The 22245-nt window shown below is 48.7% G+C and overlaps 1 protein-coding gene across 1 annotated transcript in view; it reads right to left on the bottom strand.

The window, feature by feature from the left end:
* Nucleotides 1-22245, bottom strand: part of LOC108546978 (CREB-regulated transcription coactivator 1-like) — a 44208-nt gene that overhangs the window by 677 nt on the left and 21286 nt on the right. Inside the window, 12 exon segments of the mRNA XM_017899296.1 lie at nt 1-101; nt 937-1108; nt 1403-1477; nt 2713-2775; nt 4964-4981; nt 5589-5738; nt 7141-7248; nt 7583-7738; nt 9487-9534; nt 12069-12192; nt 12815-12920; nt 15184-15439. Of these exon segments, the coding sequence (XP_017754785.1) occupies nt 1-101; nt 937-1108; nt 1403-1477; nt 2713-2775; nt 4964-4981; nt 5589-5738; nt 7141-7248; nt 7583-7738; nt 9487-9534; nt 12069-12192; nt 12815-12920; nt 15184-15439 (1377 nt within the window).

The raw sequence follows: 22245 nt of genomic DNA, 5'->3' as shown, positions 1-22245 counted from the left end.
GTCGTCCGATGGAAGAAGATCTGGGTCGAAGTCGCCTATCATCGCTGTCCCGAGGTCTTTCACGAATTCTGGGTTCGTCAGGTCGTCTGCCCCGGAGAAGTCTGCGAAGGAAAATTATTATACAATCTCTCGAGTCAAGTTTGCCGGCCGAGAGCCACGTAATAACCGGCCGAGAGCCACGCGGTAATATCACGATTCTGCGCTCCAAAGTGCCATTTTCTTCCTACCGATGCAGATGACACGCGAGATAAACAAAGCGCGGATAAATGAAGCAAGATCGATCGCTAGTCCCATCGCAGTGTCTTCCCTTTGTTTCCGATACTCGAGATTAAAGATGAACGATCGCGTGTTCGGAGTCAGTATCGATAAGTACCATTCTACCGCGACGTGTTCCGACTCTTATTGATACTCGAGAGGAACAAAACGCGATTGCGTTACTGTGAAATAAACGATACGACTTTTCCAATGATCTCTGGTACTTAAAGACTTAACCCTTTGCACTCGGCGATCTATTCGTAACAGAAATATAGTAATTTCTGCCACAAAGTCGACGATATCTTCGAAACGGTAAATAAGAAGTGCAAATTAATTGTGAGACGTAGAATTATTTTACCTCGATATTCCACGCGTCGTTGGGTAATTTAAAATTCGAGATATTAATTAACAACGATCTTTGGAATCTGATTAAATGGCGACTGAGAGTTGCCTCTCGAGCGCAAAGGGTTAATCCCTTTGTCCGAGGTACTCCTGACAAAATGTAATCATCGTGATCAATGGGTTTATGATACATTTGAGAGAATAGGTTTCTTCCTCAGAGCAAAAGGGTTAACAACACGCTATTCGTTTCTATAGTAGATAAGTGACCGCGTTTCATCCCTCGTTCCGCAGAGAGACAAGAATTTTCTGTACACAAGCGCTAATTTCATGGGAACACACCAGTGAGGATGATCGTAGGGGTGTTGGGCGTCTGTGGCGTGAGTTGCTGGGTGGTGTTTGAGTTGTTGCTGGTGGTGGTCGTGGTCGTAGACTGATACGGCATCTGCGGACTCGTGTTGAAATAATCGGCATCTCCGCTGCCCAATTCACCACCGATGTTTATCGTGTCGTTCTGTAAAGGAATTCCAACAGAATTGTACCACATGCGCGTCACGAGTCTCACTACTTTACCATTAAATCCAGCCGGCACAGAGGGCCCGTCGATCGTACTTGGATCAATTTTCTAGCGGCTGTCGGTTTACCTTCGAGACTCGTACTCCAGTAAATCAATTAGGTAACAATTACGCGAAGAAGCGTAAATAAAGGTCGACGAAGAAAAAGAAAATGAATATCCGAGGGAATTACGAGTCTCGAGGAGTTTCCTTCGCGTTCTACGTCGCGAGGAGGAAGAATCGTGCCAGCTCACCTGCGTGTAATTCGTGGTATGATTCGGCGAACCGATATACGTTCCAATCATGTTGGGTGGCACAGGCGTGTCCATCTGAAGCGAAAAAGAGAAAATAAAACCGGATGAGTGCGATGGTTCGTGGATCGGTATTCGTAGACGCGAGCTGTTGCAGCGAGCCAAAAGAGGGATATCTCGGTCGAGAGGAAGAAGAGGAGGGCGAAAGCGGAAGAGCTTGATCCGTGGGACGCTCGATCGGCTCGATAGTCGCGCGTTCATCGCATCGCGTTTCTTCCCGTGAACGATCGAGCTCCGAGAGGATGCCATGCGGGGGGATGAAACGGGGATGAAACGGGGATGAAACGGGGAACAAAGAGCCGCGAAGATGGAAAACAGGGTGAGGGAAGAGCGCGAGGGGTGAGAAGAAGCGGAAGAAGGGGAGAAACAAAAGGCGGATGGAATCGAACCGTGAGCGGTTTTATTCGTGGATTCTCCGTTGGGATTAGTCATTAACGTTTTCCTAAACCTCCGGCTGAGTTCGTGGTAACGACATTATTAGCCTTTAATCGCTCTCGACGAAAATTCCACGGGTATCTCTGGCAGAGGGGACAGAGAAATCTCTGTATTTATCTCGGTTCTCCTCCCTTCTATCGTTCCCCGTTCGATTTTCGCTTGGGGGAAATCGGGCATCACGCTGTGCCAAAACGATTTTCGCGGGAACACGCGCATCGTAATACGCGATCGCGGTATCGATAACGCGGCGACTCGCGCCGCCGTGGTATCGGGGCCGAGCGAGTGGACCTCGTGAGCCACACGTGAATTTTCACGTCTTATCGTCCATCTTTTACAGCCTCGGTATCCGTCGTAAAGCGGCGTCGTTTTGCAAATTTTAGCACGGGGCCCCGCGCTATCGCGGCGCTTTACGGCCGGCCGATGGGACGAGGCGGAGATAGCGGGACGTAAACGGTGGAACGAGCGCTTTCTTATTAAATCGTAGCGACGTCCGCCGCGTTCCTGCGCCCCCGGGATATGCCCAATTATCGCGACGACGATCGAATTTCGGCCTGGCGAACGGCGGATGTCGCGGTGGAAGTGCCGCTGAACACCGTGATAGCCGCCGTTAGCTGCTGTAACGCGACCGCAAACATCGATCGGTCGTTGGCTGGTTACGAGAACGAAAAAGAAAAAGGGAAAATAACGAGGGGAGTATAGCATAGTAGACGACGGCGCGTAGAACGCGAGAGTTCGCGAGTAGAGGGTGGATGCTCGACGTGTCGAGGGGTGTGAGAGAAGGATGAAGTTCATATAGTTTGCCAAGGGCGTTATTTCACCTCTATCTGCGTGCTCCAGGTGCAACCAAGTTCCATGAGCTGCTGCGCGAATTTCGGCCAATCCTGACGGATGCGGGCAACAGATAAACATCAAGGCTTAACATTTCAATCGTATCGCACAACGAGAGAGTTTTAAAAAATAGTTTGCTTTTTCTTTTTTTTCGAGAGCGACGCGAGAAAGGTCTCTAGAAGAAGGCGATATCGTGTCTCGCTATATGGCCGGTGCCGGCGGTCCAATAGAAGCGCGCGTCTGAGAGGATGCACCGCGGAATCGGCTGAAAAATTTCTTCGCTACGAATGGCAACGAGAAACGAGAGAGTTAAAGGAAAGTCAGAGACTCATGCAGAAATCGCGCGGAAAAGCAAGTTCGAGACGACAAGGTTGTTCCAGCTGACTTTGGCAACCGCGAGTGGTTCTCGAAACGAAGACACGGTCGATCGGTCACCGATACGTCGCACCGGTTGACGGCTAACAATGCGCGCGGCTACACCGGCGGCGGCTCATGGATTATTAACTCGTATAATTAGCCGCCTTTTCGATCGACGGGATGCCCGTCGGACGAAAACGGAAGGCATACCAAAAGCGAGAGTGACGGAGTAATTCGCGCTAACTCGTGCGCGTGGAATAATTCATATCGCTTAGCCCGCGAAGGTTAGTCACCGCCGCGGGAACATGGCGCATGCTCGCGAGCCAAATCCACGAGCCGCGGTCGCGGGAAATCGTGATCTTCCGGGGAGACGAACGGGAAAAAACGGATCCAAAGAAACGAATGAGAACCGCGAGCGTAGTAAATCATAGCAGCGATCAAGCGTCTCAAGGATATCTCGATACGCGTTCGTCGCGTGGTAGAACCTAAAAATCGTCGCAGTCCGACACGCGTTTCGGAAAACAAAGAGAGAAAAGCGTCGCCGAGGTCGAATGGATGTTGCGTATCACGCACTGCGGATTTGTAAGCGTGGAATGCTTCTGCGTAAAGGAACGTGGAAAAAATTGTACACACTCAACGGCATCCGTGAATCTTACGCAAACGAAACGATAACTGCTCGCGTACTTACCACTCCCTTCCGTATGCACAAACAGACAAGTACCATCCGATTAAAACGCGGTTCTCAGCGAGTCTGCGCGATCTACGAGATCCCGGGATCCAATCCAGGCTTGCGATGTCTCGAACGAGCTGGCATTTCTCGAATACTTTTTTGGATAAATCGATAAGGAGAGTGCGAATCCTTTCGGTCATACATCTAGTTGACACTTTGCAGGTTTGTAGATTTAGTCATCCAGTTCGAGAAAATACGTCGTTATAATGGCAACTATTCGATGGTTTCCGAGATATTTATGATCAGAGTTTTATTATTGCCTTAATAAAACTTCCCGTACAATGACGAGTCTGACTCGTGATGAAGACTTTGGTCCAAACACGAATATCACGAGCCAGACTCGTGAACAGAACATTTTTCTGAATACAGTTTCGAAACTGTCATCTATTACGAAATATAATATATTTATAATATTTATAAAAGGAAAAAGGATTAGAGTTTACTTCCACAATAACAGTACCGCGTAAAACTGACTATGTCATACGTATCGATATACATTTCGACTCGTATTGCGAATATTTTCGAGCTCACGTCGACCATTTGGGTCCGGATTTCGTCGAGCTAAATAGTACGGGAAGGGGTTAATTACAGATTTATTTCGAATATTTATCAAATGTCGTTGTGGAATAATGGCGACGTCCGAAAATTCCCACGTTGGTGGCAATTTGTTGCCACGATGTTGCTATCAGGCCACAATGCCACTTGATAACTATCGATAACTATTCGGAAGAAATCTCTAGTTATTATAATAAAGCTTGAATCATAAATATCTCAAAAACTACCGAATAGTTGCTAAACTAAATCTACAAACCCGCAAAGTGTCAACTAAATCAATGACCCGAAGGACTTGCACCCTCCTTCTGAGTATAATTGTACATCACGATTCCGTAAAACCACGAAACGTATGTATGATACGAACTTTGGGAAACCAAAAGAATCGGCGAAATTTCTCGAACAGTTCTGTGGATAAATTATATACACAAATCGCGATGTATTCCGTATATTCTGAACCGCAAGACGAGTATCTGGCGGAAAAGAAAAGCGGAAGTAACCAAGGCCCAAAGGAATCCTCGAAATTGCTCGAGTAATTCTCCCGATAAATTGCACACGAGTGTATCACGATTTCGTAAAACGACGAAAAGCGTGTCTTCTGCGACTCCTGGGTTAAATTCCTGTGAGAAAGGAGACCGGAAGTAACGCGTAGAGTCCGAAGGAGTGGTGGAAATTTCTCGGTCAACGGAAAATACCCCGGATAAACGTAAGGTACGCGCGATGTACGTCACGATTTCGCGAAAATTGCGCCTCGTTCTTCCTGAAAAGCTCGTAGCGAGCCTCGAGCGGAAAAGAAAGCGGAAGCACGGTGTCACGCGAAGCACGCGTGCTGCAGCCGCGTACGGTGTTGAAATTTCTCAAGCACGGTGGTTGGACGCTATCGATTTAGCTTGCGCGCAACGAGCAATGAAAGAAGGCGAGCGAAGCCGTTGTTTACGAGCGGATCGCGTCGCTGTCCGGGCACGAGGGTGAGCCTCGAGGATGCCTCGTGCGACGCCGCGAGTCCGGTGAACCGGACGACGCATCGGGACGCATCGGTGGAACCGCGTCCGAGGATACTTTGCCATTCAGAGAACGCGAAATCGTCTCGCGTGGACTGAAACCGAACGCATCGTGTTGGATCGTTGCCAAGGAACGAGAGCACGAGACACGGTGACTGAGAACGCGACCGCGGTGACAAGGAACGGACGCGTTTCACTAACCATCGTGAAGTGCTCGAAGTCCTGCTTTGAATTCCTGCTGAAGCGCCGCTGCCTGCGCCTGGTTCAGGAAGTAGCTGTTCTGGTCGATGTTCTCAGACGCCAGGTTCGGCGGACCTGGATGGCCTGTGGGACTAGGAGGCGCCGATGGATTATTGCTGTAACTCAACGGGCTGCCCTGCGATCGATGACAGATTCCAAGGGTTTGGGTTAATTTTCAATCATTTCTTCGTCGTTCGATTCTCGCGTTCGCCTCGTATGGTTCGAGTGATGACAGCGGTCGTACAATCGGTCAATTTGATATCGTACATCGGTACCGTGTACATTCAGAGTCGGTCTCTTGGCGATAGTTTACCGGGAAGTTAGTTAAATTCTTTTAGACACCCGATATATGGAATATGATCTTGCGATAGTTAGTTAACGCGTTAAGTGCCCAGCCCGTTTTGCTTGCTATTCCGTTCAGGCCCAGACCCGGCCAACAAGTGGGCCCAAGGTTCATCAAACTCGGAGATACTGTACCAATTCTTATAACAGGAATTCCCAAACGTTAGGTCCAAAGATGGCGACGAATTTAGAATACGAATTTAGAATTTAAAACACCAAAAGTTAGCACCTTTGTAACGAATGGAAATCCAAACCACACCTTTGTTTATCCTGTTTTCGTGGTCGTGTAATAGGAACTTAAAGGTTCCTCGAGGACTGATCGGGCCCGAACGGAAAGTCTAGCGTGGCACTTAACGTGTTAATGATCCAAGCGAGAGTTGATTAATTTGACAGGGGTCTGAATCGTTCACGAGCCAAAGTGACTGACCTCTCGAATTTTGAGAAATCGATTTGATAAGTATTGCGACTCATTTACGAATAGCAGGCGATTTTAGCTGTTGGCAATATCGGGAATGCGATTTCGGTATCAATCGAGAGCGCCGTTAGATACGATGATTTACGAGCTCGCTGTATCGCACGAACCAACTATGCGTCACATGCAATATACAGGCCGAATGTCCCGAACGCGTATACGCAAGGCGATACGCGAAAGGTATGGGAAATAAATTTTTCTTCATACCCCTCGAGCACCGGAGTGACATACGGACGTTCCTGTATTTTTCGCGAATTTTTTAATACAATGATAAAATGTGACAAGGCAAAGAGTTAACCCTTTGCACTCGACGATGTTTTGGCTAGAGAAGAATAGGAGTTCGAAGATTTTCTGTCACAAAGCTGACGATATTTTTCTGAGCAATGAATAAGAAGTCGTATGATAATTAACACGTAGAATTATTTGATTTCGATACCTCGCACATAGTTACATTATCTGAAATTTGACATATCAATGAATATCGAGCTTCGAAATTTTATCAAATGGCTACTGAAGGGTTAATCCTTTGCACTCCACTTGGTAGAGAAGAGGAGACAGGTCTGCGGTACAAATCAATTCGCAGGTGTTTATCATCTTTCTGCCACGAAGCGAAAGTTTTAGATTTCAGAGAAACTCCCAGTGGATCGGTCTGAGTGGCTGATCGATCAAACGGAAGTAAGGGGAAAAACGTGGAAGGTTAAGAAAGTTAGGCGGAGAAACTTACTTGAATCGTTAGCCCTGGCGACGACTGAGGTGACGGCCTGTTCACCTGCTGCGAGGATCTGTACGAGCCTAAGGAGTTGAGCTGCGGTTGCTGCGTCTGCGACGACTTCTACGAAGAGACACATGAAGGATCATCGTGTTAAGGGAAGCGGGACAGCTTCAGCAACGATTCTTTTCAGCGTCGAGGAACCCTCTACTAGCAAGCACGCGACTGAGGGACCAATTAACCCCGCGGCGGTGCGAATCGTTTGATCCAAAGGGACCAAGCTAAAAACGCTGTAGCCGATCATCTCGACGCGAAAGATTTCGTGCCAAGCCGTGCCTTTGAAATCGTTCCACGAGCTACTCGCGGCAGCTTGGGAACGGAGAGTTGGCGTACGACATAAATCGCAGAGGAATCTAGTTAGAGGAAAGGAGCAAACGAAATAACGTGATATACTAACTGGACTTTGCGGTGGCACAGGACTGTGCGGTTGCTGATAAATGTAGTGGCCAGCTGGACTGTGGGACGTCGCCGTCGGTGGCTGAGGCACCGGTTGTTGCGAGTAGCTCTGAAGATCCTGTTGCGAAGTACTTGTGCTGTTTTCTAGCGCCACACCCTGTGTTTCATAGGCATCGCTATTAACGATCGGTCGGCCCTCGCTTTTTTCCTTCGACTAGCCAGCCTCTGAATGGTTAGCAGCGGCAGCCTACGCGAGCTCGCACAATCGATTGCTATGCCGATTTCGAACATCCAAAGTCACGGGATCGCGGTTCACCGCGACCGCCACTCGCGTCTGCACTCGATGGCCATCTCCGCGATATTTACGCGAAAATGGGGGTCGAGATCGTCCTTTGCAGGCATTTTTCGTTTCCTCCGTCGGTTTAATTTTCATCTCGACGCTTGTAAGACCAATACAAGGCCGCTTGGACTCGTGACCGCGACGATGAGGATGTTCCTTATCGCTCGAGTATCCAACTTTGTTACGGTTTGTAGCGAAATGCTTGAACTTCTTGAAGGAAGTAATACTAGAATCCTCGCGAAATATCTTACGCATCTTTTTACTCGTAGGAATTATACAAAAGACGCGCCCATTTTACGTATCAAGCGTACAGAAGATATTTTCAGTAATCTTTCTTAGCACATTGCGTATGGGTGACGAGATATATCGTCTTTAGCAAGCCGAACTTTGTGGCGACGAGATATCTCGTTTTCAGGTTTCTTCGACTCGATCGATGATTTAAGGAATCAAAAATAGATTTTCTTGTTACGTTACCAGGGTAACGAAGTCTCGAAACCAGATATAGTTGCAAATTGTGCCAAACACCATTGCACAAAGGAGAATACTTCGCTAGATATCATACTCTAAAGAATTATTCAAGTTTGTAAAATAAATAATAGTTAAAATGTTAAAAAAGATGTATAAAAAATATATAGTAATATTTAAGAATATCTTATGCGAATATAATATCAAATGCGAAGTATTTCTAGATGCCCAAAAGGTGTGGGTCCTGGAAGCTCGTTGCGCGAGTAGAGTGCAGTACGCAATGTGTTAATAAGATTTTAACAGAACAATTTCTTCATCCTGCATCTCAAAACTAGATTGCTAGAGTTTACGAGTCAAAACGGGCCCAAAAGTATTCGCCTTCCAAGGGTCAATCGCGAATCAAGCGAATGTTTATCGAATTTAGTGTCGTTGTCGGTTCGCGTGGACCGAGCTCCGCCATCTTGAACGATCGACGTCTACCCGATCGATAAAGCTTCGTTTTTCCCGCGCGAATGCGAATGAGATTGGCGAAGAGATCGGATTCATTTAGCCGGAAAAATTGTCGGGTCGTATCCGACGATACGGAAGTTGCGAGCAACGGTGAAATAACCTTGAGAGGAAGAAAACGAGTTCGGAAGCGGAGGACAAACATTTTCCATTTACGCGGCTGAAACTTTCGATCGACGTTTCCGCCTGCGACGATCTCGACGGGACGTTCTTCGCGTATTTCGCGTTTGAAATTCTGCCCGCGCGTTTCTGCCTCGAGAACTGAACGGGGTAGTTGCCCCGATCGCGTGTCAACGCGAGCTCTACTTTTAGTGCAGGACTTCTGCTACTCTCTCGACGTTGACACCGCGGCATTATGGGTCGAATTCGTGCCCGAGACGCGGTAATCCGTGACTTTTTCTTCCGGCGACGCGTGCTCATCAACTACTGCTCTGTCTCGCAAGCTCGGTATTTGTTAACAAGCGAAACGATATTAAAAAAAGAAAAAAAAAGAAAGAAAATTGGGGAAAAAAGAGGAGCCCGAAGAGAAAGAAAAGACAGTCGAAATGAAACGCGGCGTCGCTGTAAGCGCAAGAACAAAAGTGACCACTAACCTTACACGTGTGAAGGAACCTAGGGTTAACAGGCACTGATAAATGGTTCTGCAAAATAACAAACACAAACAAACACTACAACAAAGGCAAAATAAAAATAAAACGAAATTAAAGATGGCCGCTAAGCGTACTGGAGGCTGACACTAGTTTGCTCGAACGATCGAGACGAAGTCGATCTTTCGTTAACGTTAATCGAGTCCTTTCACATGGAAAGAGCATGCATCGTCCTTGGGACAGCCAACATCTGTTAACACCGGGACTACCGAACATAACCTCAAACTTTTCTTCCTTTTTTCGCTGCGATACTTTGGCGGCCAATAAATAGCGTCAAAAAATATTTTTATAATAAACAATATCAACAGTATTCCTAACCTACTGAACGTTAGTCAAGGTCACGTGTTTCTCGTTTCGAAGTATTAACCCTTCGCACTCTTGCCCTTGTTTCTTTTAATACCTCCAATATGGGGCACCAATTAGATCAGGAGTAATTATGCATGAAATATTGAAACGAATACACGTGATTTTCTTTTTTACTTTTTTATCTTGGCATAAATGGGAAAAATATCATCGAGCGTAGAGAAGTATAAGAAAAGCTACGAATTGTTATATCCTTACAGCGAAAAACTCTTCGAGTGCAAAGGATTGAAACTTTAATTATTTAATTACTTTTTGACCAAGTTAATGACCGTTTATCGTATACAGTATCGTTTCGATAGCTGTCAATAGTGTTGAAGTACACGTTAGAAGCTGGTAGTCCCGGTGTTAAGGGAGAAAGAAGAATTTTCGACGTTTCGTGTCGAATTGAGTGCCTCGCGAGAGAACTTGCTCGTAACGAAATTCCGCGATGCAGAGTGGAATCGATATTCAGCCAGGCAACGATTAATCTAGATAACGATTAACAAACCGTGGCCGAGATTGCTCCATCGGAGAATAATAACGGCACTCTATCGAAATTGTTCGCGAGCCGAGCGGCATGCCACGGTGATTACGTTCAAAGTAAAACACTTTACCGATCCGAGCGTTTCGTAACAGTCCGCGGCGATAAGCTACGCGTAGAAAGACGAAATCGCTGTGCCGATCTTCGATACCCCGAGTTTATCGTCCGTAAATCGCGATCAACGTTGCGCGATCACGATTCCGTGGGACCGGAAGCTCCGTGTTCTCGGGACACTGTGGTGGTTATCGAAGCACAGAAAAGCACAGAACATCTTCCTCCATGCAACACTACGCATGTATCAGCCGTTTCTGGTTCTTACGAGCTAACTAGCTTTACAGGGACCAGGCATCTTTCTGGGCCCTGTCCACGAACCACGGTTCTTACCGATGGTACCCATTTCTTTACCACGAGTCTCGCACGATGTTATAAGAAAAGGGGTTTATTTAAAAAAAAGGAATTAATCCTTAGAGTTATATAAAATTCCCCAATATTTTTTCGTTTCTTCTAACTTTTATTACCAATATTTCTAACGCGTGCAATAGTTTACTTAAATTTTAAGGGAACTCGTGTCAAACGAGTCGCAACATTCCAATGGTATGAAAGAAAGCTTGGAACCGATTTTAGTAAAATAATAAAATGGAATTAAAGAGAAAAGCGAGTAAGTCCTCGAAGGGTGAAAGATTTTTCTGGTCATTGGCATAGACCATGGTCCAACGATCGTGGAAAGATGCCTCGATCCCGTAATACTGATTTCTAATCCGACACGTAGCCGAACGCACCGTGTCTCTCCATTCCTCGTGACAGAAACATCGATTGTTATTGGAAAATCTCGTAACTTCCGGTGTAATCGGCGGAAAACAAATTTCCCGGTTCTTGGAAGTGGCGAACAGTGGCCGGATCGATGAAAGTGAATGGCACGGAAAGACACAATGCTATCGACTGCTTGGCAGGTGCAGCAACATTCTCTAAGAGCCCGATACCGTGTACTGTACGGGGTCGCAAGGATATTTACTTGGGCGCTGGTCTGATCCTGCGAAAAGGATAGCCTCCCAGCTTGGGGCAAGCTGGTCGGCGACAGGTTTGTGGGACTGCTCGTTTGACGACTCTGGAATACACCAGCGGTACACCATTTCAAAACAGATTCCTCCTTCGAGGCAGAGACTACCTAAGGCTTTTGTGCCACAAGTGACGCTACCTGATATGACACGGACACGATCCGGGTGGAGGGATAAAGGTGAGAGAAAGGGACTCAATGTGGAACGGGATGAGAACTGTGAACAGAACGGAGGAACGTGGTCCGTGACGCGACTACGAGCGCATTTTATCATAAAGTCGACACGACATGACACCACCTGTCTCTTTAACTTCTAAATTCTTCTTCGATCTTGGTCGTCGTTCGAAGAAAAGTCCTGTTTCGTTCGGTCCAAGGGTCCAAGTTTGAGAGATCGAGTTGACGGATAGAGAGAGAGAGAGAGAGAGAGAGAGAGACACAGGAGTTTTCTTCGGAGACGAGCGAGATAGAGAAAGAGAGCAAGAGAAAATGCGACTGTGGTAATGGTAAAAGAAGTGGTACGAAAATGTGCAGCCTCGTGAGAGATGAAAAGAGACGGATAGGCGCGGAAGGGACGTAATTGGACGGACTTACGTTGCTGAACGGCGTACTGCTCGAGTGATCCTCTTGATCCGACTGGAAGTGGGCCAGGTCGGGCAACGATCGCGTGTTGCCTATGGGAATTTGCTGTCCCGGTGGCTGAGAGCTCGGATCTATGCTGCAAGACAAATACGCGGTCCAATCAGAAATCGATGCGTTTACGAGGGCTTGGGAAACGCTCGAGAACCTTTGGAAACTGTCAGATTCTCGAGGCGCCAGCCATTCCTGCGACCACCACGACCAATGTCAATGTTTCCCGAGCGTAAAGCGAAAGCGCAAAGTCCCGAACTCGCTTGTCATCGTTCCGAGAACGATGTTCACTGCGAATATAACATAAATGAGAAGAAAAAGGAAAAAGAAAGAAAAAAAAAAGAAAAAGAAAAAGAAATGAAAAAATAATAATAAAGAAGCTTCGATAAGTATGGCGAATGCGTTAAAATTGAAGACTGCCCCGAGGACACGCCGGACGGTGCCTATTCAAAATTATATAAACTCCGTGCACGAGCGCATTAGTATGTGCGATATAATGCGCCGCGGATACAATGAAACGCAGTATAATAGCCACGACGCATAAATAATGCATACACCGAGCGCGCAACAATAGAGCGTGTACTATCAAGAAGAGATATTCCGCGAGATCGCGAAATTTCAGCCGTCTTTTCTTAGGATTGCTAATCGCAATCGATGCGAAATTGGCACGAGTGGTCGGCGAAAAGAGAGTGAGAGAGAAAGAGCCTTACTTGCTTCCAGGCACTCTAGGTATTTCGCAGGACGATCTTGGTCGTTCGATGAATGGGTAAGGCAAGTCTCTGTTGTCGCTCCCGGACCCGCTCACGGTGTGTTGATCTGAGCACAGCGAATACGCAACATGTAAAATGACAACGAGTTTTAGTCCGTCTCTGTCGATCTCCGTCGATCTTTTAACAATTGGAAAAAGTCCCCAAAAATTGCCCAAAAGTGTTCGTTTCGAGTTGGTCGCAGCTTCGTCAAGGGTGGAGCAGCTACGACCCGAAAACGTGCCATAGCCCGAGGATGATGCACGCGATACGCAGAGCCAAGGCTGGCGTCCGATTTCGCAACGTAACGCCGTGTAATGCTAGTTGCTAACATTACTACGGGTATAACGTTTCAGTTCCGACCCCCTCGTGTCGTGGGTCGCTGGCAGATTAAGAGGGAATCATCGAAGCCGCGTATACCGGAGCGAGCGGAATCGGAAAACCTGTCCCCGGCCAATGACCCGCCTCGCGCTCCGTAAATTCGAAAGCTTTCGCAGGAAACTCTTAATAACTCCTCGTTCCCTATGAAAATGTCCCACTTTCCTTGCACCACCGATACTTCACCGACCAGTGCGCGTCGGAGCCGAGCGCTGATCTCTCCGAATGGAACGCGGGATAGATTTATTCCACCATGGACGCGATCCTCGGAACGAGCAACGGGAATAAAGAGACGTCGATGGATCCTCGATCAGGCTGGGAAACGAGCTCGATGATCTCGGTGGAAAATTCGCGAGGCAGCACACTCGAGGTGGTATGCACGTAGAACGAGGTAACGAGGTAATGCGATAACGAGGGAATTTCTCAGACGAGCTGCACAGTCGCAGGGGTTGGCGATAATCCCCGAAATAATGCGCGCAGGAATCATTTACCCGCTGAAAGCGTTAATTACACGCGAAGGGTTACATTTTTCTGCAGACCTATCCCAGCAACTTAATGGCTCTAAAATTACGTCCTGGATTAGCCACGCTTCGCGCCAACCGTCCGATTTTATTTACACCGCCGTTGCCACGGTGTCGAGGGTGTCGAGGGTGGAAAAGAACGACCCGGGTAATCCCGAGAAAAAGGACGAGCTCGTACGTGCAGTCGCGAAAGAGGAAGAGGAGAATTGGAAGGATTCTAGAGAACCGGAGGATGAACCAGCTGCGATTCGAAGAAGGAAAGTCGCCGTGGAGGGTTCAGAGAATCGATGGAATTGCAGCGAATATCGGATCGGATATCCCTCGGATTGACTATTCGTCGCGTCCATGTGACGCGCGTTTTCCGATGTAAAGACGCTTCGCGACACTGCAATTCGGTTTGCCGCGGGTTAACAAGCGGCAGGCTGATTGGCGCATTTTTTCCGCGAATACCGGCGCCTGCTCGCGCGTTTTCCAGCGTGGTCGGCATCGTTAAAACGCACCGTGACGCTGGAAAAGCGTTTCCACGAAGCAGATCCGAGCCGAGGAGAGGAGCGGCTTTGAAAACGCGTGTCTGCGAGGCGATAGATCCGCAGGCCGCGGAGAACCGGAGGAATCGCGCCGACACCGTGACTCCGTGGACAAATCCACTTAGTTCTAATTAGCGACCATCGCTTGCGTCCTTATTTCCATAGACGCGACTGACTTCGCGAAGCTCCGGCCGCGTAGTACTTGCACACCTTTGACCCCGGATGTCGACGTCGTTCCAATTATCTTCGGCTGTGAAATTTCTAAACGAGGATAATTGCCAATCTCGCAAAAATATGTGAAAAACCGGTCGTAAGTAAATTCGTTATTCGACAGTCCTGATTCAAAGATAGATGCTTGGAGATCTCTAGCTGTTGTTTAATAAACGATTACCGTGGGCATGATGACTACCGCTCTGTCGGCTTTAATTGCTTACCTAGTGCAAAAATATTCGGAAAACCGGTTGTGAATAAGTTTAATTCTTCGACATGCCAGGGCTAAAAATAAATGCTTGGAGATATCTCGGTGTTTACTCTAAACGTGGAACATTATATCTATATCGTTTGAAATACCCAGCACGTGATAGGAAATTAGGTACCACGCGTCAGCCTTGAAGAACTGACCCGTGATACGTTCATCGCAACCTATTCGGACTATGCATTATGCACGCGAGATCTTCGTCGTCGGTTAGGGTACGAACCAACGGTACTCTTTCATACCTAAACTCGGGGAAAGCTCGATCCCCGGAAACGAGTGGAAGCTAGCAACGATTCACCTCGCAACGTGGATTTAACGACGAGAGGTTAGGGACGCGGAAGAACTGCATCTCCGTGGAAAGCCGCGATCTACGCACGGTTCGTAGGATAATAGGCTGGAAACGGAAGTCGAAGAAAGAAGGTCGGACTATACCTCGTCGATGAGGGATGGTGGTGGCTGACTGGCAGGCTTCGTTGGCACTCTGGTGCAGCGCCGAATCCGAGTTCGTTCTTCTCCATGTGTCGGTTGGCGGTGGCGAGAGGTACGGCACGCCGCTGTACGGCGAGGTGTCGTGCCTCTTCTCCATCGGACGAGACCGCATCGGGCCAACCCCCATGCTCCTGCCCCTCTCGTTGTTGCGGTACACCATGGAATTGTGCTGCATCTCCTCCAGGTTGTTGAGCGCCGTCTACAAACGCCAAACTCACGTTTATTCCGAATACCAGCACTCGCTAGGATGCCGAAGCGGTTCTCATGCATGCGACACTTGCACTTGGTTGTTGAGAAAGGGGAAGATTTATACGCGTCGAGAAGGTGAGGTATGAATGGGATGTCCAATAGAACGGTGTAATTCAGCGAGTCTCGATTTTCCTCAGGTTTTCTCTTTCGTTTCACTCGTTTTGGAGAGGCACCGAGCAGTGCTTGATCGAGTTTGGTATCAGTTTGCGGAGTATTAGGCAAAATGATAGCGTACTTCTAGGATAATAGATGGAATTTAAAATTTTTGTATTATTTTTAGAATATTTCGAAGTAAATACAGCAAAGATCGAGATGGTACTTCTTTACTTATTTCTTAAACCTAACGTGGTAGCAGTATATAAGAAGCCTCTTCATCTGCAAAAAATGAGATCTCGTTGATTCGATGTTTTCGTACCGGTGCATTTTTATTCGTCAAATCGAATACCACGAATATCATCATTTTCGTCATCGTCGTTGGTATTTCCACTTAAAACATTTACCTCGAATTTATTACCTCTAGAAGTTTATTACAAGTTATAACGTCTGTAAAGGATTAAAGACCGGGATACATTACATGGCTACGTGTGCGACATTTACATAATTGCACTGGTTCCAAGAAACGCTAAAAATTACAGAGCGCGTGTAATCATTTCGTCCCGCAACGCAGTACCCATTCATCGTAATTTAACCTACTATACCTAATTCGAAAATTTCGTAGAACATGGTCCGGTTGGCGTGCCACCCGAAGATGTTCACGAATTGTCCGTCAAATCGAGAACCTCCGACGCGATTGAAACCCAACATCGAACGAATCTCGATTCTTTCTACAGCATCCTCGAGAGAGGGACCACCCGCGGCAGATTTTTCCCGGATCGAAGCGAAGTAACACGTTTCAACCTTTCTGTAATTTTCTCCACCCACGAATCTCTCCTCGCGAAACGGTTTATCCGTTTTACGAGCGGACCAATGAGACAGAGCGTCGGCGTTCGATCAGGTTCCCGCTGAACGGGAATCCGTCAGATAAATTCGCGGAGATGCGCCTCTGCTCGGAAAATATCCGCTCGATGGCGAATCTACGATCTAGCGAACGCGGCGTTTCAGCCGAGAGAACGTCGACCTCTCGATAACAGAATTAACGGGGAAATTTGCATCCCGGGGACGCGGAGGGCCCTCGCGGGAACCAGAGAAATAGCTCGCGCGAGATTCCTTTCTTTCGCCAGGCGGGACAGCGGGGAATAATACACGCGCGGACTCCGTGGAGACTCCGTTACCTGGCAGCGACCTGGCTGCCGAGGCTGAGATGGAAAAAAGGGAGGGAAAAAGCAGGGGAAAAAAGGAGGAAAATGTCGCGCACGTTAACGCGAGGCTCGCGGTAACGATCGTTCTGGTTATCATCGCTCGACGATGCGAACGCGTCGAGATCCGCGTAAACAGGCGGTGTTAATTTTCGGTGTTGCAGGTAAGAGGCAGGGTGGAGAGAGGGGCGGATGGTTGCACGAGCGCATTCGAAATACGAAGCGGAACGGGGTAGGCGTGGACAATCGATGACGATACTATAATTAAAGTATCCTTCGATATTTCGCTCGGGTACGGACCGGGAACGGTGTAACGTGGCGCGTCGTCGATGTCAAGGCGTCTGCGACGCGAGTCGACGGACGGCGACGAAGGGGTGGCGGAGGCGGAGGGTGGCGACGCGAGGTTTATAGTGCAGCGAGATAAAAACGAAGCGGCCGTGAACGTGTACGAGGAATCGCCGCGAGCGTCGCTTCTAATAGCCGTTGCCCGCTCCGCTGCCGCGACCAGCGCGAGACCGCGCGAAGCCGCGAGCAGCCGCGAGGAGCCGCGCAGAGCCGTGCTTTCAACTTTTGCCCCGCGGCCGGGGAGCCGACTGACCCTGATTTAGAATTTAGATCGCGCGCCGGGTATTTCGGAAAGTCCGCGTCGTTATTTAGAACTTTGCACGATGGAATAAGCGCGAGTCATCGGCCGGCGTAAGTCACGCGTCGCGTGTATTCGCACGCGTTCACCGGGACACGAGCGGTCGGAGAACGAGGTCGTCCCCACCCACCGGGTGATCCAGCGTCGATGGAAATGGCCGGATATCGAGCGAGAACGGGCTACCGATTTAACGCCACGCGTGTATATTCTCGTAACGCGTGCGTGGCGAATTAATAATAATAACGCGCTGTGCACGAGCAGACGAGCGCGACTATCGCGGCGCAAGGTTCAAGGAAAACCGCATTCTCCGCACGGCGGAGACGCGAGTCTATTCGCAAACGGTAGGCAGCGTCTGGTGTCGTCTCGGTTTTCGTCGATTCCGGCGTCCGAGTCGGTGCAAATGGGTGGCGGTATGGACGGAAAGGGGAAGAGGGACAGGACGACGCGTGGTCGCACGCGGAGGATGCGTTACCCCTCGAGGCGTATCGGCGACGTAACAAGCGGAGGACCGATGGAATTCGAAAAACGTTGTAGAGCGGCGGAGCTCCGCCGCGGATCGGGTCTGGCTCTCCAATTTTAGCGTCGCAAGAATTGTATGGCATAACGATATATTTTTAGTCGGTGTACGCGGTACCGAGCGTGTAACGCGTAACGCGTACGCGCCGCCCCGAGTGTCTCCGCTCGCGACCGGCGCGAACGCCGTAAACACAGCGGCCAGGACAGCCACCGATTCTCTCTCCGCGACGACACGTGCTCGAAACAGGTACGCCCGCGAGAGCCCATTCATCCGACCGTCACGTCGACCTACGCTCCACCTCTGTCCGCGCGTATTTATATTACCGACGAATTACGATTCGGTCGACGAATTTCATCGCCCTGTCGCGCGTCTCGAAACTCTCGATCTGGCATGGATCGACGGGGACCGGAAGGAGGAATCGCGACGTCCCACGTTAGACCTAAATCAAGAAACCGTGTTGACTCTCGTACGCGATGCGATATCGCTCGACGAGTTGCGAATTTATCAAAGGGATCCCCGGACATGGTAAAGAGCGATAACCACGCTAGGTATTTACGATCACGATCGGCTTATCGCGACGCGAGACGTTGAACCTACACCGACGCACCTGCCTCGGATCGTTCCTGCGATCTCGAGAGGATTGGCATTAGGATTTCGCATTCCTGCCGCGTGATCTCGAATTCTAGAAATAATCGAACCAACGACTGCACGTGACTCATCTGGAATCGGCGTGGTCGATCTCGCGCGTTATCTCGCGCGCGAGCAAACGATCCCGATGCTTTTCGCGCGACGCGCAACGACGATCCTAATGAAAGAATCGAGTTAGCGATCCTCCGCGGTGGGAAATTGATAAGTTGCCGACCAGTATGAACCGGTATGAACCACGGGTTAAATCGACTCATTCGATCGTCGCAATTAGCAACGATTCTCCGGCTGCTAGTCGCGGCGGCCGCGCTCGCGAATTGGCGAATTCCGGTCTCCGCTGTTCATCGATACGAGCGAATCGCCGGGATATGTACCCTTTGACTTGATCGGACCTGATGATTCCGCGATTGACTCCTCGGCGGCGTAATTAGCCCGCAAAATGGCGGCAATGCACGGAGCAATACGGAGTCGTCGATAATCGCGAGTCGACGTCTCGCGGCCGCGATCTCTAACCACGGAGAGAGAAGGACGGCACCGGGACGCTAAAAATAACAATTTCATCGGTTGCACGGCCACGAAGGAGAACAAACTGACCCGTAATTCGTCGGCGGAGAGCAACGTTTCCCGAGCGACCAGGGCGCCTCGAGAGATCCGCCGTGGAAGAGGGAAGAAATTCGTCGGAGGCCCTGGTCGCCATGTGTCGCCGCGACTTAGTTCACACGCCTATTACCCAATATCTGTTGAATTACGCGGTAAACAGGGAGCGTTTCTCCCACGGTTTGCTTTGCTCGCGGACACCTCCGCGTCGCGTCGCGCGACCTCGAGCACGCGGCGCGTCGCGTCGCGTCGCGAAGGCCTCCTAGAGGATGTCGAGCCGCGGCTGACGAAGAGCTCGCGCGAGGAGGAAGGATCGCGTGCCGTCGAGGTAATCCGTAAATTATTTAGCGGCAACGATTGGACAAGGTCCAACGGGATAATTTACGACGCACGCTCGCGGGATGGTTACAACGCGAGAGAAATGTTACACGGGTGGCCGCGACTCGCGTCTCGGGGAACGCTCGATCCTTCGCCGTACAAAACGAATGTTAATCGCTGTGCGTATTCGACTAATAATAGAATCATCACCTTCCTTCGCTAAAGTCAACAACGCTGGCTTCGAGACCGGTAAATACGTACGCCTACAAGCGGATTACTGGCCGGATCGGTTGGGAGGAAGACTGGATTCGGAGAGAAGATCCGGAGGCAGTGAATCGGGACCGTGTCGGTTCGCCGTGGAAGAATCGACGCAGGGGAGGAACGTTATTCTTAATGAAATGTCGGGACACGGTGCGTTGGAGGGCAGGTAGGCAAACAGGACGCCTCCTCGTAGAGAGCACGCAAATTTAACCGTAACGGTAGGCGTAACTTAATTACCGATAACACGACGATGCATTTAGGTTTCAATTAGGAAAAGGGAGGCAAGCCGCGCGTGTGCGCGCGAGCGCGAGCATGGCTGCTCCTATTATGTTGCGACGCTGACTACGCACGACCGCAAACAAGATTGTCAAGTGAATTATCAGGGTAGCCTGCGAACGCGAGTGCCCTTTGCTTTGACACGCGTCGCTGCGCCAACAACAGCCTGCGTTTCGCGACTACCCATCGCCACGTGAGCGGATCTTCCAGGTCTATCCGGCGTCCTCGGACGTCTATGGGATCTCGCTGATCACGCTCGTCTTCTTCCCGATTTGTGGTCATATCAAATGATCCATCCTCCAAGCGCGAAGAGGACAACAGACGAGGTATTCTTGATCTCCGCGCGATTAAAGCGTCCATCCAAAAGAACTGAGGCGAGTTGACGAGCATCTGGAGCCCTGGCAGGGGCGTTTAATTCCGTGCCTTTCGCGCCCCGCGCTCTCATCCCGGACAGACGGATTTCCGCGTCGGCCGATACGGAATACGGCTGACGTAATTCCGCGGGAAGAAGCCGGGAATACTTTGGCCGAAACTTATTTTCAGTGCGCTCACGCGCCTTCACCCGATACAGGTTTTAAGAGGTTACCGTCTGCGGTCTCGTTCGCCGGATCGCTACGCCACGCTATTTGCATACGATAATATGCAAAATGTATCGGTAACCCGCACAGTGACGATGCAAGAATAACCTCGCCGGCGCCTTTTTTACACGCGCACACCGACCAACGCCTCTCGCACACGCATCTCGCGCGCTCGCGCGTATTTCCAGACCCCGAGAACACCATCCTTCGTCTTCGGTGATACGCGAAAGTGCGCCTTGCGTCGCGACGACCAACTCGCACCCCTTGCAACCCTTTTTATCGCGCCCATTTGCCCAATGACAGCGAAGGGATCATGACGGATGTAGGGGAGAACCCAGTTCTCGACACTTTGACAGTGTTCGACCGCGATTTTAAGAAAAATCGGGGGGGTCGATCGCGGAATAGGGTGCAAATAATTTCTGGACAAAATTTGGGCCCGTTCTTCTTTCATTTTTTACTAATCTTTTTCGATTCTCACTGGGATCGAGGAACGTGGTCGTAGAATTTCTTATGATTATAATTATAATATGAGCGATATAAATAATATATTCCGGATAACCATAGCCGTGTGAAAATCCGCCGAGATTACTATCGTCGATGAAATAAAATAATTAGTTAGTGTGTTTGTAAAATTTCTTGGTGCGGTCGCTTGAAGTAAATTCGATATTTAAATCCGGAGAATTGCTGTGTACCGTGCTGTAGAAGACTCGCGTTATGTAAAAAAAATCCTGCGATGTCTTTTGCATTACGCTTGTATCTGACATCCGTACCTTTCTCAAGTTCGTTTTCAATTTTATTCGCCAAGTCGAATATTCTCGAATAAATTCCTATTGTTCTCGAAGAAAAGGAATATCAAAAAATATCATTCGCCTAATTAAACATGCAAACGTGGTTCCAAACTGTGGACAGTAAGACGAGCATTCCTTTATTTGTTTTTTCATAAAGATCCTTCATCGTCGTGTCTAATGTTTACTAATTTATTTATTTACTTTTCCCTTTAAGGGATCGAGAATTTGGATTTGGAAATTCTATGGCGAAGTCGCATTTCTTCTCGAAGTTACTGCCAAGGTGAACGGTTACAAGTAAACGTGCAATAATACAGTTGGTATTAAGATAGGCTAGCCAGACGCCAATTAAACGAGATATTAATAAACGATCAACGCTGATGAATAGCAATCAGGTTTTTCTAACACCAGCTAAAGCCAGTGAATGTGTCATCTTGAAATCAAGGAACCTGGGACGTGTTCAACCCGATTTGCCTCTACACCTCGACTCTAATGTTACGTTCGAATCATGCCTTGGGCTACATCCTATCCACGATTCACCAGTCAGACGTGACAAATGAAGTGATTATACGGCGGCACTCGAAGACAGGCACGACGAAAACGGATCTTGTCAAAATTAAATTGCATCGATACGTATGTCGATAATTAATGGAAGTTGACGGTTACTTTTATTGCTCATATTCCGTTGCAAAGGTAAAATTATTTATACCAAAGGCGATTTATCGTAATCAACTTTTTTAACTAATGATATATTTAGGACACGAAATTCTCGAGATTTTCCGAAAACATACGTATATGATTTACGAAGTTTAGTTTAAGGTTACGAAGTTTCGATTATCTC

This window comes from Eufriesea mexicana, unplaced genomic scaffold (genome assembly GCF_001483705.2).
Source record: "Eufriesea mexicana isolate 0111107269 unplaced genomic scaffold, ASM148370v2 scaffold4744748147, whole genome shotgun sequence".
Lineage (NCBI taxonomy): Eukaryota > Metazoa > Arthropoda > Insecta > Hymenoptera > Apidae > Eufriesea > Eufriesea mexicana.
The sequence above is the reverse complement of the archived record's forward strand: the minus strand, read 5'-3'. Positions and strand labels throughout refer to the sequence as shown.